Raw genomic sequence first — 15,831 nt, forward strand, 5'->3', positions numbered from 1 at the left:
ACCTCTTGGAATATCAGTTTCCTCATCTCTAAAATGGGATTTTATATTTATAGACTTCTTACCTCACAGCATTGTTCTGAGGAAAATGATTTGTAAACACTCAAGCACCGTCTAAATAAATTATATAGGTCATGCCTCAAGGTCACTCCGGATGAGGTCTGGTTGAAGAAACTGGGGATGGAGAAGAGATGGGGAGGGCTGGAAGGGGGAACCTGATAGCTGCCTGGTAGTATATGGAGGACAGTTTTGTGGAGGAGGGATTAGATTCACTCTGCTTGGTTCAAGTAGGAGCAATGGGTAGAAATCTTAAGCACAAATCTTTTAAGCTTTTATGGTTGACCGAAAGTGATCCCAGGTTGCCTGGGGAGATAGAGAATTCCCTCATTAGAGATCTCCAGGCTAAGGATAGAGAAACGATTGTTGTGAATTTTATAGAGGAGATCCTTGCTCAGGTAGGAGGTGGGCAACAAGTCTCTGAGGCCCCTTCCAAACCATAAGATTCTACGATTTTCTTGGGTCTATCCTCCATTTTCCTTCCCACCTCCCCCTTCCTCCTCCCTTCTTCCATGCCCCCCCCACCAGATATAAGCATTGTCCTGTATGCCCCCATCCCTTGGCATTAGAATAATCCAGTAGTCCTACTGTGTACACAGTGTGGTGACATGATGGGCAGAGCACCGGCCTTAGAGTCAGGAAGGCCTGAGGCCAAATTCCATCTCAGACTCCCACTAGCACTGTGACACTGGACAAGTCACTTATAAAATGGAGGTGATAATACCACCTACCCTCCCAGATGTTGTGAAGCTCAAATGAAATACTATCTGGAAAGCTCTCTATAAATACTGGCTGTTACTAATATTATGTCTTCCTTCTTTGGGTATCTTGGGGTGATAGGGGAACCAGGGTGACAGCGGGTCACAATATCTCTTAGCTGGACTGGACCTCAGAAGCCCTTTGGTCCAGCCCATAACTGACCAAGAATCCCCATCTTTTACATCCCAGACAAGTGGTCATCCAGCCTTTGCTTGAAGGTCTGCAGAGAGGATCCATGTACTACCACCTAAGGCAGCCCGCTGTGTTCTTGGAGAGCTGTCAATATTAGGAAGCAGCAATTTGACATCAGAGACTGAGTGTTTGGTGGTTGTACGTTTTCTCATCTCTAACACCTGGCACAATGCCTTACATCTAGTGGGTGCCTAATAAGTGCTTGTTGAGTTGAATGGAAGGAAATGACTTTGGAATCCCTAGAAGATATTTCTCTCTGTTTTTGGTCTGCCTAAATTCTGAAACATTGGATGTTGGGGCAGAGGAGGGAGGGCAACCTCCTCATTTGGGCCCTCAGTGATCCCTGTTCCTTTAAATGCCTCCTTTGATCAGCTGTCTGTATTGGAATTTTTCATTAGGGCCTGCTGGGTTCTGTGCCGGTCGCACGCCTGTCCTGGCTCTCCAGCCTGGCTCGCTCGGGGTCATTGGCGTGGGTGGATATGTGTGTGTGCGCGATACACACTCTCTCTTTGTCTGTCTCTCCCCCTGCTCCCGCTTCCTCCCTCTCCCTGCCCATTTGGCCCTAATGTGGCTGCGTGTCTTCCAAAGAAGAAAACATGCAGGTTTGACAGTCATTACCTACAGCAGACCACATCTTCCCAGGCACACAACTGACTGAGAGTTGTAGAGAATACAAGTTCCTGCTGTGTGTATTGTTTGTTGATTATAAGAAAGGGTTGATTCCATAGAACCAAGGGCAGCCTTAAAAATTTCTCTCCCCACAAGGCGTCTGCCATGAATATGTTAAGATTATACATGAGCCTGTGACAGATAGAGCCACAGAGATAACTTTGTTGCCTGAGCCTCTGAGTGTTGACATCAAGCAAGGCATGGAATGGGGAGGTGTGCTATGGAAGGGACTCGCCAAGCCTCTCTCTCCTCTGCAATCCCTTCTCCACACTCCTGGCAAATTAATACTCCCTAAGTAAAGTTCTGGTCACATCGCTGTCCTGCTCAACAGTCTTCCATGGCTCCCTATTGCCTCAAGTATCAAATGCAGGTGCCTGAGCCTGACCTTTCTGGCTCGGTCCACATTTCTGGACTTTTTTCTTGCTCTCCTTCTTCACACACTCTGGCCTCCTAGCTCTGGTCTGAAACCTGTGCCTTTGCAGAGGCATCCCACTCCCCTCTGCCTTAGGGGACCCCACAGTCCCTTCAGGTACCACCTTGTATTTGGAGCATGCGGAATATTCTCCCTGGTAGAGTGTTAGCCCTTTGAGGGCAGAGACAGTCTTTGCTTCTCTGTCTATCACCAATGGTGCCTTGAAAATAATAGGAATCTTTAACAGATATGTTTTTCAAATGAATTGAATTTAAAAGAGATTCCCTAGGTAGCTGGGCAGAGGGCAATGAGGTGGTGCCATAGTGCACAGACTACCCAGCCTGGAGTCAGGAAGAGTCATCTTCCTGAGTTCAAATCTGGCCTCAGACACTTACTAGCTGTGTGACCCTGGGCAAATCACTTAATCCTGTTTGCCTCAGTTTCCTCCTCTGTCAAATGAGCTAGAGAAGGAAATGGCAAACCATTCAAGTATCATTGCCAAGAAAACCCTAAATGGAGTCACAAAGAGTCAGACATGACTAAAAGAACAACTGAACAGAAAGACATCTGGGTGGTATAGTGGATTGATAGAATACTGGACTTGGAGACAAGAGACCTGAGTTCAAATCCTATCTCAGATGCTTACTAGCTGTGTGACTTTGGGGAAGTTGCTTAACCTGCCTGGGCCTCTTTTCCTCATCTGTAAGATAGGTATTATCATAGCATGTGCCTAATAGGGCTATGGTGGGAATCAACTTAGATATTATATGTAAAGGCTTTGTAAAGCTTAAAGAGATTTACAGGCAATATATTATCATTATTATTAACTGGTGAGATTCTCCCTTTATGGATGGCATTGTGTTAATTCTGCAAGAATCCTGCAGGAAGTCTTCAACCTCTTAAAAGAGATTGGCCTAGCAATCCACACAGGAAAAGCCAAGTGGATGAAAAATGCATATTGCTCAGATTCTGAGATGCAGTTATTCCATCAGTAATCATACCTTGTGGTGGACAGTGGTCCCAGAAATGAATAAGAGGAAGATGGGAGGCTAGATTAAATTTGGGAAATTTCAGTGTTTTTAATGATCCTGGTCTGCCCTCTGACACAAAATTCCATCATTTAAACATCAATGTACTACTGATTCTAGGTGGCTGCAAATCATGGAATACCATGGTCTCGGGGGAAAACAACAACTAATTTCAGGTAACCTAATGGGCAGTGGAAAGATGCATGGCAGATATATAGATATAGGCTATAAACTTTTTCCAATGATAACATGTAGGCAAGAAGTAGCATGAAAGATATCACCACGGCCACATATGCTTGGAAAAGGAAAGGGTTCCATTTTGTATCAAAATATAACAATGGAAAACTAGGTGATACACTGGATAGAGCACCGGCACTGGAGTCAGGGAGTTCAAATCTCATCTCAGATACTTCTCAGCTATAGGACCCTGGGTAAACCACTTAACTGCTGTTTGCTTCGGTTCCTCATCTATGAAATGAGGATTATAATAACACCTGCCTCCCAGGGTTGTTATGAGTATCAGATGAGATGATAATTATAAAGCAGTTAGCACAGTGCCTGGCACACACTATAGAAATATTAGCTGGTAGTAGTAGTAGTAGTAGTAATGGTAGTAATAGGAGTAGTAGTGGTGGTAGTATTAGTAGTGGTGGTAGTGGTAGTGGTAGTAGTAGTGATGGTGGTAAGATTAGTAGTAGTAGTAATATCACACACTGAATGTTAAAAGAAGTAGTTACTGGGCACCTCCTCCTTGAAAGGTCTATGCAAAAACATGGACAAAAATTGAAGAAGATAAGGCACGGATCGTCATAGAACTAGAACGAGAAAGGACCTCAGAGGTCATCATTTTAGATGAGGCAGTTGAAGTCTAACGAAGTTGAATGTCTTACCTGAGGTCACAGGGCTGATAAGTTGTGAGGGGTAGGATTTGAACCCAAGTCCTTGGACCCTAGAGCCAGTGCTCTTGACGCTGCCCCAAGACTGAGGCTAGCAGTGAATGGAGGACCCATATCTGTGACATCACGGAGCTCTCAAAGGACGAAGCCTGCATTTATTTAACTGTATAATAGATACTTCTCCCTATCCTGACTGGAGAATTTGATATTTATAAAAATGTTCAAGTTGAGAAGGAACTTAGAATTCATCTAGTGTAGCCTTCTTATCCAGGCCTTATTAAATCCTAGAATTTAAAAGACCATCTAGTTTAATATTTTACAGGTGGGGAAGTTGTGGCTCAGAGAAGGGAATTGTCAGTCACAAGGTAGTGGCACAGTCAGGATCCGACCTCAACCCAGGCCTTCTAGGGTTCAGGCTTCCTCCTCCAAAGGATGTCTTCTACTATGAGCCCTCAAGGGACTCAAGTGGGGGCAGATGAGTGTGTAGGGGTCAGGTCTAGGATGGGGTGAGAGTAGTTATTGAAGAATGAAGCAGAAGAAAAGAATCTAAACATTGAAACTACAGAAAAGAGGAAACCACTATCTCCAGGCCCACTGTACCATGGAGGTCAGGGGTAATCTCTCTTTAAGTACTTGTAATCTTTAGAAGTTTCTCCTGAGCCATGTCTGAGATGAGCTTGGAGATTCCTTGGTGGAGAGGGAGGGAGGGAGGGCAGCCAGTTGGGGGAGGAGGAGGAGGCTGGCAGATGTAGTAGCTTGCTTGGACTAATGATTTCTATTTTTTTTTAAATTTTTTTATTATAAATTTTTATTTTTAGTTTACAAAATTTGGTTCTACATAATTTTGAGTTCCAGATTTTCTTCCCTCCCTCCCCCCTCCCTCCCCTAGATGGCATGGAATCCCATATATCTTCCATGTATAACTTTGCACTGAATTAATTTACACACTAGTCAAGTTATGGAGAAGAACTGTGATCAATGAAATGAATCATGAGAAAGAAGAAACAGGACCAAAAAAAAAGAAAAAAAACAACCCCAAAACAAAAACAAAAGAGAGAAAAGGAAAAAAAGGTGGGGGGAAGGCTAGCATGAAGTGTGCCTCAATGTGCATTCATACTTCATAGTTCTTTCTCTGGGTGTAGATAGCATTCTCCATCGTGAGTCCTTTGGAGTTGTCTTTGTACCTTGTGTTGCTGAGAGGAGTGAAGTCTGTCAGGGTTGGTCCTCACAGAATTGGACTAATGATTTCTAATGTGCATGTTCTTCAGACTTGGACCAACTTTATGAGTGAGCCCCACAGTAGGTTTGTAAAGATGGTCATAAAGATGGGCACACCTCAAAAAGTGCGCAGACCGCTATTACTGTAGGGTAGCGATGGGGACAGTTGGAGAGGATAGGAAGGGAGACAACAGAGACAAGAGATAGGGTTTGGGGGTCGGTGGGAGCTGAGTTTTGGGGCCTCAAATCTGAGGTGACCAGGGATGGAGGAGGTGGTTAAAGGTGTTCTTTTACTGCCGAGATGCCCACTTGGCACTTCCATGTTGCCCTCAGGCTTTGCCTGCTGTCCCAGCCCAAGGGCTTCCTAGTTTGGTGGCCTTCTACCCTTTAGAGACCCCCAAAAATTAGTCCTGGGAGGCTGTCCTCCAACATCAAAGCCCTGTTTGATCCCACTCTAGCCTAAGAATAAAGTCTCTGGGCTAGCTGCCCCAGCTCAGCTTTCTCCTGATATGGAAAAGGACATCTGGCTTCTGGCCTTGGGTGTCACAGCTTGGTGTGGTGGAAAGAGTTCTGACTTTGGAGCCAGAGAGTCAGGGTTCAAATACCAACTCTGCTGCTTGCTACCCATGTGACATTGGGTGTCTCTGAGCCTTGGGGCTCAGGTTTCTCATTGGTATAATGAGGGACTTAGACTATTTGGGTCCTTTCCAACTCCAAAATCTCCATTCTCCTGACCTTAGGTAACTGGCAAATGACCAATATAAAACATCCCTGGAGCCAGGAGCACCTGGGTGTATGTAAGGGAGCCCTGGGGATGGGGAGATAGATGCAGAGATCATTTTTCAGTATAGAACCTTCTTGTGGGCCTTCTGGGAGAGGGGCATTAGGAGCCAATATGGGAGAGCTGGGCGGTCAGGCCTGGACTATGCAACGTTCCCCTTCCCGCAGCCCCTTTCCAAACAGATTGTAAGAGCTGTAAGGGACTCTGGGAGCAGGTGAGGGGAAGTGACCTGTCAAGGGTCACCCAGCTGGTTAAGGATAAAGCTGGGACACCAGCCTGGCTCTCCTTCAGTGGCCCTTTTGTTGGAACCAATCTGCCTCCCATAAATGTTTCCTTCCTTGGAACACTTGCTATAGTGGGAAGATCCATTTGAAGACCAGGAACATCTCCTGCCCCCCCCATCCCCATCCTGCTCTAAATCTATGGTCCTTCTGATCTCAGCTAAGCAGTAAAAAATATCTCTCCCAGGGTGCCTGCTCCCAACGGCATTGGGGCTCTTGTGGCCTGGCCATGAGGACTTTTACTGATTTGTTGTTTTAACCTCTGAGGCAGTTATAATAAAAGAAAGCAGATTTATCTCAAATTGTCTTCATCACAACTTCTGTTAAGATAGTAAATCGACCTCAAGGAAGGGATTGGCGGTCAATCAAGAAGCATTTGTTAAGCACCCACTATGTGCCTGGCAGTGTATGCTTCTGGGATTGGGAAACAGAAGGTTCATTGAGCTTCCTAATGACATTCCTCCAGATCCTAAAAGTGCCTTCTAAATCATATCTGAGGAAGAGGATGTCTTATCTCCAGCATGGGCTTGGCATCATAGGCATTTGATTGTACTTCGAATCTTGTGAACTTGGTAATCTATGTGTGGCATATGGGATTGCTTTTTAATTAACACTGATATTGGATTCAATCAGCCACTCAATCATCAAACATTTATTAAGGACCTACTATGGATTAAGTGCTGTGCTAGACTCTGAGGATACCAATATGAAAGTAAAAGAGTCCCTATCCTCAGGCTGTTGGTCAATCAACACTCATTTAGTAAGTGCCTACTATGTTCCAGGCACTGTGCTGGGCCCTAGGAGTGCAGAGACAAAATAAAAGTCCCTGTTCTCAAGGAATTTACAGAGACAACAGGGACATATCCAAGTTTAGAGAGAATCAATAAAAAATCAATACAGTCTATCGAGAGGGGATTAGAAAAAGCTTTGTATAGAAGAGTGGTGTCAGATTCAAATAGAAATGATCCCTATGGGTCCCATATTGACTCAGAAAGCCACAAATTAACATTATCTATGTTGTATTGCATTTTTATTTATTTAATCAAGCAATTCTCAATTACATCTTAATTGGGTTCAGGCCTGACTCCTTTGAGGACAGCTTGTGGCTGAGCTTGACATCTCTGATGCAGATAGTGGTGGATGAGCTGAGCCTCAGAGGGAGTGAGTCTGCAAGGTAGAGATGAGGAAGGAGGGCATTTCAGCCATGGAGGATGAGCAATGCAGAGAAAAGGGTCTGTAGACTCCACCGGACTACCAAAGACATCACAAAAAAATTAAGAACTCCTGTCCTCATGGCCACTGGAGTTTATTGAGAAAGAGAGTAATTCGGTCCAACTTATACTTAAGGAAAATTACTGTGAAGGAAAGCTTAGAGTAGGGAGAGACCAGGAAGGAGAATGAGTAGGTGGCTGCTGCCGAAGTCCAGAGAAGGGACATTGAAGGCCTAGACTAAGGTGACAGCTGTGTGAATAATGTGAAGGAGGAGTATCTCAAAGATCCTTGGAGAATCCATAAGGAAAAGGGTGGCCATTGGTGTTCCATGCAGCAGAGAGTTCAAAAAAGGGTGAGGATTTAGAAAAGGCCATCAGATTTGGGAATTTAAAAGATCATCAGTAGTTTTGAAGAGAGTAGTTCCAACTGAGTGATGAGGTTGGAAGATGTTGCGAAGGGCTGAGAAGTGAGAGGGGAGGAAATGGAGGTGGTAAGTGTAGACAGAAGACTCATTTCCCTGACTGTACCCAGATCCTAGAGGGTTCGTTGTAAGAGGATATGGTCTGATTGCACGTCCTCTCATGGGAGGCCATGATGGATGGATAGCTTTCACTTACAGATGAGGTGGTGGTTGTTTGTCCTTCATTCTCGAAGAAGATCATGATGTCAGGAAAGTGATGTCATGGCATGCAAGTGAATTTGATTTAAGTGAGGGAGGGCAAAGAGGACAGAGATAGGGAAGTTTGTCTAGTACTTTCTAGAAGAGTCATGGGAGCCATCAGAGCAGATTGGGGTCCAATCTCACATCCATTCTCCTCCAGACAGACAAGAACTCTCTCTTGTCTCTCTTGCCAAGCTTGGAAGCTCTATCCAAGCCACTACTATCCATCCTAATTCAAGGCACCCCAAGGTGGCTTAAAGTTCAACCTCACCACTTTTCTGTAACCCCTCCGATCGTGTCCAACTCTAACTTCTGCCTCTGAGACTCAAGGGATTAAAAAGGGAACTTCTAGGGGTCATCTAGTGCATCCACCTGCCTCCAGCAAATGAGAACTCTGGACTAGCAGGCTGAGGCACCTGGATCCGGAAATGGCTGGTGCCTTGTCTACCTGTGTCCAGTGAAGGCCAAGTATGCCCCATGGCTACAATTACCAGCATAACTGCAAGGGTGCTGAGAAAAATGACAAGGAGGAGAGGGCTGGACCCTGTTCGGGGAGGAGAAAGAGGACTGACCCCCAGTTTAATTCATTGTTTCCATAAGAACAGCTAATGGGTTATGACAAACCTCCTGCTGTCTTCTCTCCCTGCCAACTTAGAACGGAAATGGAAAGTCAATTTTCCTAAATGGATTTTAAACGAGTGACCTCGCCTAGCTGGGTTTTTCCTCACTTTTCCCTTCCCTTTTTACTCCAGAGCCTGATGCTCAATCAAGGTCTTTCTCACATTCTGGGCTTCTTTCTCCCTTCTCTGTTTCCTTTTCTGCCTCTACCCTCGTGGGACTAGTGATTCCAGAGGAAAGCTGGAAGTCTCTGTCATGAGGCTTTCTTTGGTAGGGACTTCGGGAAAGAGAGGGTGTTGGGTAACCAGAAACAGCCTCCAGCAATGTGTTTTACTTCTTGTGGACTCAGTTTCCCTATCTGTAAGATGGAGATGGAGTTGAGATGAGATTAGATGACCTCTAAGTCTCTTTCTAGTTTTGACAGTCTGCGATTATGGTGCTCTAGTGAGGCATCATGACGCCATGGAAAAAGTATTGGATTAATGGTCAGAGAACTAGTATTGATTCCTTCCAGTTATAAATCTGGGATCCTAGGATTTGGGAGAACTGCCTGGAAGACTTCAGAGACTCCATGTGGTTGGGAAAGGAATTTCTGAGGTCATGTAGTTCATCTCTCATTTACTTACAAAATGGCTCCCAGTTGGTGGTGCTAGGGATGCTGGGTCCTGGGGTCAGTGCTGAGAAGCCCTTTCATTTCTCTGAACCTAGTATCACTGGGACCAATGGTGATGCTAGCTCTATCTGTGATGAATGGATGGATGAATGAAAGAACAACCTTTAATTAATCACTTACTAGGTGAAAGACAAGCTCTGTGCTAAGCTCTGGGGATACAAATGCAAAAGTGTGGCAGTTCCTACCATTAAGGAGCTTATGTTCTGATAGAGAGACACAGCACTAGTAGGGAATTGGTTGCCTTGGAAGGGCTATATTTTAGTCTGGGAAGTTACAGGCATGGAGAGTGGAACAAGAGGAGTGTCTAGTGACTAACCCTTTTCAGGAGCAGCAATGGTGCAGATTTGATTTCAGTTGGAAGATAAAGAGGTGAGAGGGTAGGGAAGAGAGGTCAAGAAGGTTGGAAAATGGTCCAATAAAAGAGAATAGCTGGACCTGTGACCAGCCTATTATGAGGGAAAGCTTCTCCAAGCTACGGTTTCTGGAGCTCTTGAAAGAGAGTGTCACAGCCTCTGTAGTGGTTCAGAAAATGGTGAGAGAAAGAACGCTGGGTGGGGTTCTGACTGATGGTGGAAGATCAGTGGGGCTGACTGGGTGGCTTCAGGTTTAACTACAAGAGAAGCTGCTGAAGTTAGACCCAAAGACCTATTTAGAAGCTGAAATTCCCAGAGAGAAATACAATGTCTAGTTTCTCTACTGACCTTTGGGGAGAACCTATATGCTGAGGTGGAGGGCCACTGGAAGGGACTCAGGGAGATAGCTTAGCCTCATTGGCCTGGTGACAAGAGGTAGCAGCCAGAGCACTTGCCACTTTGGTAGCCTTTTGAGATTAGGAGAGGTTAGGTTTAGAGAATTGCCTTTGGCCTCCAGGGGCACAGTGGTGGGGGGAGTGTTAATAGAGAATGAAGCATAAACAGACAACACTCCCTCCTCCAGTGTCCCCAAAGTCCCTAACACATCCTTTCAGTTTCCTTCAACCTGGCTGCTTTGATCCATGTGGAGTGCAATGGCAAGAAGGAAGAGAGGCAGCTAAGGGCAGCTGTGCCTGGTGGGCTCAGTATGCCCTACTTTGAGCCCTGCTCCTCAGCCCCATGCTGGCTTTGGTGCCCTGGCACACTGCCTGCTATAAATTGGAAACCAGATCAGAGCTTGGAGGGAATTAATGCTTAAAGTAGAGAGAGAAGTCAGGGAGAAGGTGCAGTGAGGTTTGGGGATAAAGCATTAGACATGCTGGGGATCTTCTCAACTCTGCTCATCTCAACTCATTGTGAGCTTGTGTGAGCTGCAAATTTTTCTGGGCTTTAGCTCCCCATCTGTAAACGGATACAAAATATTATTAAATTTCTGGGTCACCTCTTTTTTACCTTCTTCCTCACAGTGATGTTGTGGGATCATATGTGGGAGGGCAATGGATTGGCAATGGGTTGGGGGTCAGAGATGCTGGTGAAAGATTTGCTTGTCCAGCTAAACTCACAGCCCCATCTCCTTGTCTTCTTCTATCTACAGGAATTGAGTATGGTGAGGTCCTGCCAGATTCCTTCCCATCTGCCCCTGCTGAGCCCCTGCCCCACTTCCTGCAGGAGCCCCAGGATGCCTACATTGTGAAGAACAAGCCCGTGGAGCTGCTGTGCCGAGCCAACCCAGCCACCCAAATCTACTTCAAGTGCAATGGCGACTGGGTCAACCAGAATGACCACCTCACCAAGGAGAGCCTGGACGAGGTTACTGGTAAGGGACCTCACCTTTCCCTCTCTTGCCGCATCCCATTCCCTTTCCTATCCATGGCAATCACCTTCCCCTACCTTTATTCTGAAGGAGATCCTGGGCATATAAAGAAATCACTCCACGTCAGAAGGGGCCAACATCCCCTCTTGACATGGGTGGTTTCATTTATAGGAAGAGACCCTTGCATGGTGCCAGATGTGCCATGGTGCCACCTGGGCCAGGTGATGTTCAATGGGTTGGATTATAGCATCAGACTGACTCCAAAAAAATCTTTGAACAATAGACAGTGTTTAAAAAAGATGAAATTTAATAGGAATTCATTCGTGTAGTGTGGAACACTTGGGTTCAAGATACCAGTTGCAAAAGTCCAGAATGGGGGAAGCAGGGATTAAACAGCAATTCATGTGAGAAAAACCCAGATGATTTCATGGATTGCCAGGTCAACATGAGTCACCAGTGTGACATGATGGCCAAAAGAGATACATAACGGTAGAATGTATGCTTCTTGAGGACAGGGAGGGTTTCATTTTTTTTGTCTTTGTATAACCTGGCACATCTAAGTAATTAATTGAGTGAAAGTACCCAGAACAAGGGAGACCGTGGTCCTGCTGTCTCTGCCCTATCAATATCTGGAATGTTGGTGTTGCTGTTGGTACCATATTTTATGAGTGGTGTCACCAGTAGTATATGTGACCAGAAGAGGAAGTGAGCCAAGTAATAGAAAGAACTGATAATTAAAGCTCCTACTTTGGGTTCTTTAAGGCTTATTGAGTCTTCCATTTGATCCACACAACAATGCTATGCAATGCTATTATCATCATCATCCCCATTTTACAGATGAGAGTCCCTTCTACAGTGCTTTCAATCCCTAGGTGACCTGAGAGGCCACTTCTATCTCTTGTCTCTTCTGTTGGGTAGTCACCTTGCTACACTGTGGAAGGATTTGGGGCAGCCATCAGAAGGCGATTACAGACAGAGGCAAGGGGGCTCACTTGGGTGTCAGAAGTTCTGCTCTCGATATCTGTCCTGCTTTTTGTGCTCTTGGGCATCATTCCCCCTCATCTGTCAAATGACATCAGACTGAATGGTCTCTAAGCTCCATTCCAGCTCTAAAACATTGTGATTCAATGACTCATTTCAGCTCCAAAATTTGCTCATTAGCTGTGGTGGCATATTAGTTCCCCTCACTGAACTTAATTCTCAGTCTCCCTTAATTCTAGTGACTTCTCTGTGTTGATTCTCTCTCCTTTTTCTTTGACGTAGCTTGTTTGTACATAGTTGTTTGCATGTTGTCTCTTCCATTAGATTGTAAGTTCCTTGAAGGCATGAGCTTGTCTTTTGCTTTTCTTTGTATCCCCAGCACTTAGCGCAGTGCCTGGCATACAGTAGATACTTAATAAATGCTCATCGATTGGCTGATTGGCAGAACTTGATTAGAAAATGAGGATGGTTGGAATGGCTAATCTTTCAGGTCATAGATTACCTCTGGACTGGACCCTAGAGATCACCTCTACTTTGCTAAGGAAGCCTTTTCCCATTGCAAGGTTCCATTTGAGGTGTCCATGCCAGTGGGGTAGTGTAGGGGAAAATGCTGGATGTATATTAACTGACTTAGACTCAAATCTTGCCTGTGCAGACTTGGACGAGTAACCTTTTCCTCTCTGTCTCTCCATCTTTAAAATGGGGAAGAGGGTTGGACTAAAATGATGTCTAAGGATCTTTCCAATTGTATATCCACGAACCTGTGATTATCTAACCCGCAAAAGGCAGTAACAGGGTGTTACCTCCAGGAAGGCAGGGGAGACAGACCCCTGGGGTTCTCATTAGAGGGAGGTCTTTGAGATACAGAAAGGAGGCTCTGTCTGGGGGGTGCTGAGCTTTATTATTCAGTCTTATGTGTCTGGAAGGTATCCCCATGTCTGAGTGGCTATCCACATGCTAGCTGCTCACTAGCTCCCCTTCACCCCCATAAGACAGGAGGGAATCTGAGGAAAGTCTTTCACATTGGGGTTCAAGCCAGACCAATGAGTCCATAGGTTACTTATCCTAGCTAAGCCTCAGCTTGGGGCCCTGGCATCACCCCAAAATCAGCTGCCTTCACAGAAACACACAACAAGGTGTTACAGAGCAGGTTCTTATTCAGGGACACATGGGATTATATGGGCCCCTGAGCATCTGTCCAACTCTGAACTTCCGTGGTTCAAATCTGTGACATAGAACTAGGAATGATGGTGAGAAGTTTCAGAGAGGCAGAGTTCAGCTTGAGAAGGAGAAAAGTTATCCAGACATTTCAAGCTGTCCCCAAAGTGTAATGGGCTGCTTCTGAAGGTAGTGAGTTCCCTGTCACTGTCAATTCTCAAATTAGCATCCTATTTGTTTCTCTTTCTTCCTCCTGACAGCTCCATATTTTATAGGTCATTAGGACAGAGATGCATCCTGGCCCCTGTACACGGCTGGTGGTGATTGGCAATGCTGCGATTAGTAGTAATACCAACACTACCCCTGTCACTCCTAGCTGCTACAACAATAACAAGGGGCCTTATGGTGTCCTGGAAATTGGGACACAGCTGTCCTCATTAGCATGGAAACAATGGGTGCTGGCCCTGCCCACCACGCCCACACCAACTGGGCAGGGTGAAGCACCTGCCCTCACTTCTTGGCATCCCAACCTATATGCCTCAAGCCCCTTGCCAGAATCCTAAGACATACCTCAATGTCTTTCAGAGTATTGACAGCTGTGGGTCCCTTAGGCTATACTGGCGGTTCTGGGCCCCTCCCAGAAACTCACACCAGGATCCATGGGAGAAGAGTAGGAAGCAGAAAACCCTAGGCCAGAATCACCCCCTCTTGGGATGGGCTTAACATCTCCATTCCTGAGTGTAGCTTAGATCATTGCCTGGACCAGTAGAACCCCAACCTTGGAGAAGCTAGAACCTTAGACTGGGAATGGGAAATCTGGATGCTACTACTTCCTTCCTGCATAGTCTTAGACAAGACACTCATTGGCATGGGACACAGTGGAAAAACTATTGAATGTGGAGTCAGAGGACCTGGGTTCAAATCCCTGTTCAGCCACTCATTAGTTGTGTGACCTTGGGCAAGTCATTTACCCCTCTTTAGCCCCAAATTTCTACATCTGTGAAAAGATAGATTAGATGTTCTCTACCATCCCCTTCCAGCCCTGTGATTGAATGAGATATACACACCAAGCACTTTGTAGACTTGATTCTTCTTCTTCTTCTTCTTCTTCTTCTTCTTCTTCTTCTTCTTCTTCTTCTTCTTCTTCTTCTTCTTCTTCTTCTTGATCTTCTTCTTCTTCTTCTTCTTCTTCTTCTTATTCTTCTTCTTCTTCTTCTTCTTCTTCTTCTTCTTCTTCTCCTTCTCCTCCTCCTCCTCCTCCTCCTTCTTCGTCATTATCATTGTTATGCCCCTTTTATCCCACCCTCATCACTGGGATCTCCCAATATGGCAGCCTCCTTCAACCTTGGGAGGGCCACCCCTTTGATGGGTAATAACAACATGAAAACTTCAACATGTACTTGTTGGACACCTCCTGTATGCCTGTGGGGGGCAACAAGAGGAAAAGACATGTTGCTGCCCTCAAGGTGTTCACTCTCTTATTTGGGTGACAATATTCACTAACAATCTGGATAATGTCAGACTGTATCTGATCAGTCAGTGGTAGGAAGGAGAGCCCTATGGGGGTTAAGAGAAGGGAAGAGATTGATGGGGACCGGAGTAGTCAGGGAAGGCTTCATGGAAGAATTAGCCGGATAAAGAAGATGGTCCTCAGCAATGCCATCCCCCACCACAGCCAAATGACAGAAACCCAGAACTGGAAGGGTCTAGGGATGGCCCACCAGCAGTGCCCTATTCAACATCCTTGTCAAGGAGCCAAGCCTTGCCTTGAAGACCACCAGTGATGGGAAACTCACTACCTCCCCAGGCAGCCATTCCCCTTTTGGACAGCTCTGATTGTTAAGAGACTTTTCCTGATCATAAGCTTAAACCTAGTTCCCTGGAGTTTGCTCCCATTGTGACTAGTTCTGTACTCTGGGGCCCGGCTGAGCCAGCCAGATCTCTCTTCTCCTTGATGATCCTTCAGGTACCTGAAAACAGCTATCATGTTCTCCCTCAAGTCTTTGACTCTCCAGGCCTCGTCCCTCATGGCTTATTGGTTCCTCTCCATTTTGGATACTCTTCCTCTAGACACGCTGAAGCCTGTCAGCATCCTTGATTGAACATTAGGTAGTGGAAGAGGAGATGCCAGGCTTTAGTCCCACCTACCTTCATTTCTCTCCCTTTGCTATATCCTCTTCCCCACTCCCCTAACCTCGCCCCCCTCAGTCCTGGGAGCCTGGGGAGGATTAACTCATGAATGGAGTGCAGAGGACTTGAGGCTGGGGAAGGCTAGTGATTGGCACTCAGTGGGCTGGCCAAACTATTTATCCAAGGAGGATCAGGGGCCCCTGAGCTGATCAGCTACAACCAAAGACAGGGAGCTAAAAAATCCTAAAGAGACTTAGGATGCTGCCTCCAAAGCAGGGGCCCCTGCCCCCAGCTTTAGCCCTGGTCACACTAACTCCCAGCTCAGTCCCAGAAAGAGGCTTAGATTCTCTGCTTCCTTATCCAAAGACTTGGTGGGGGGAGGG

At 45.9% G+C, this 15,831-nt stretch overlaps 1 protein-coding gene across 1 annotated transcript in view; it reads left to right on the plus strand.

Annotated features, from left to right (window-relative positions):
• UNC5B (unc-5 netrin receptor B) overlaps positions 1-15,831 on the plus strand; it is a 78,156-nt gene that overhangs the window by 32,784 nt on the left and 29,541 nt on the right. Inside the window, exon 10 of the mRNA XM_036736506.1 lies at positions 10,961-11,182. Coding sequence (XP_036592401.1) covers positions 10,961-11,182 — 222 coding nt within the window. The remainder of the gene's footprint in view (positions 1-10,960; positions 11,183-15,831) is intronic.

The sequence above is a fragment of the Trichosurus vulpecula genome, chromosome 8, assembly GCF_011100635.1.
Source record: "Trichosurus vulpecula isolate mTriVul1 chromosome 8, mTriVul1.pri, whole genome shotgun sequence".
Lineage (NCBI taxonomy): Eukaryota > Metazoa > Chordata > Mammalia > Diprotodontia > Phalangeridae > Trichosurus > Trichosurus vulpecula.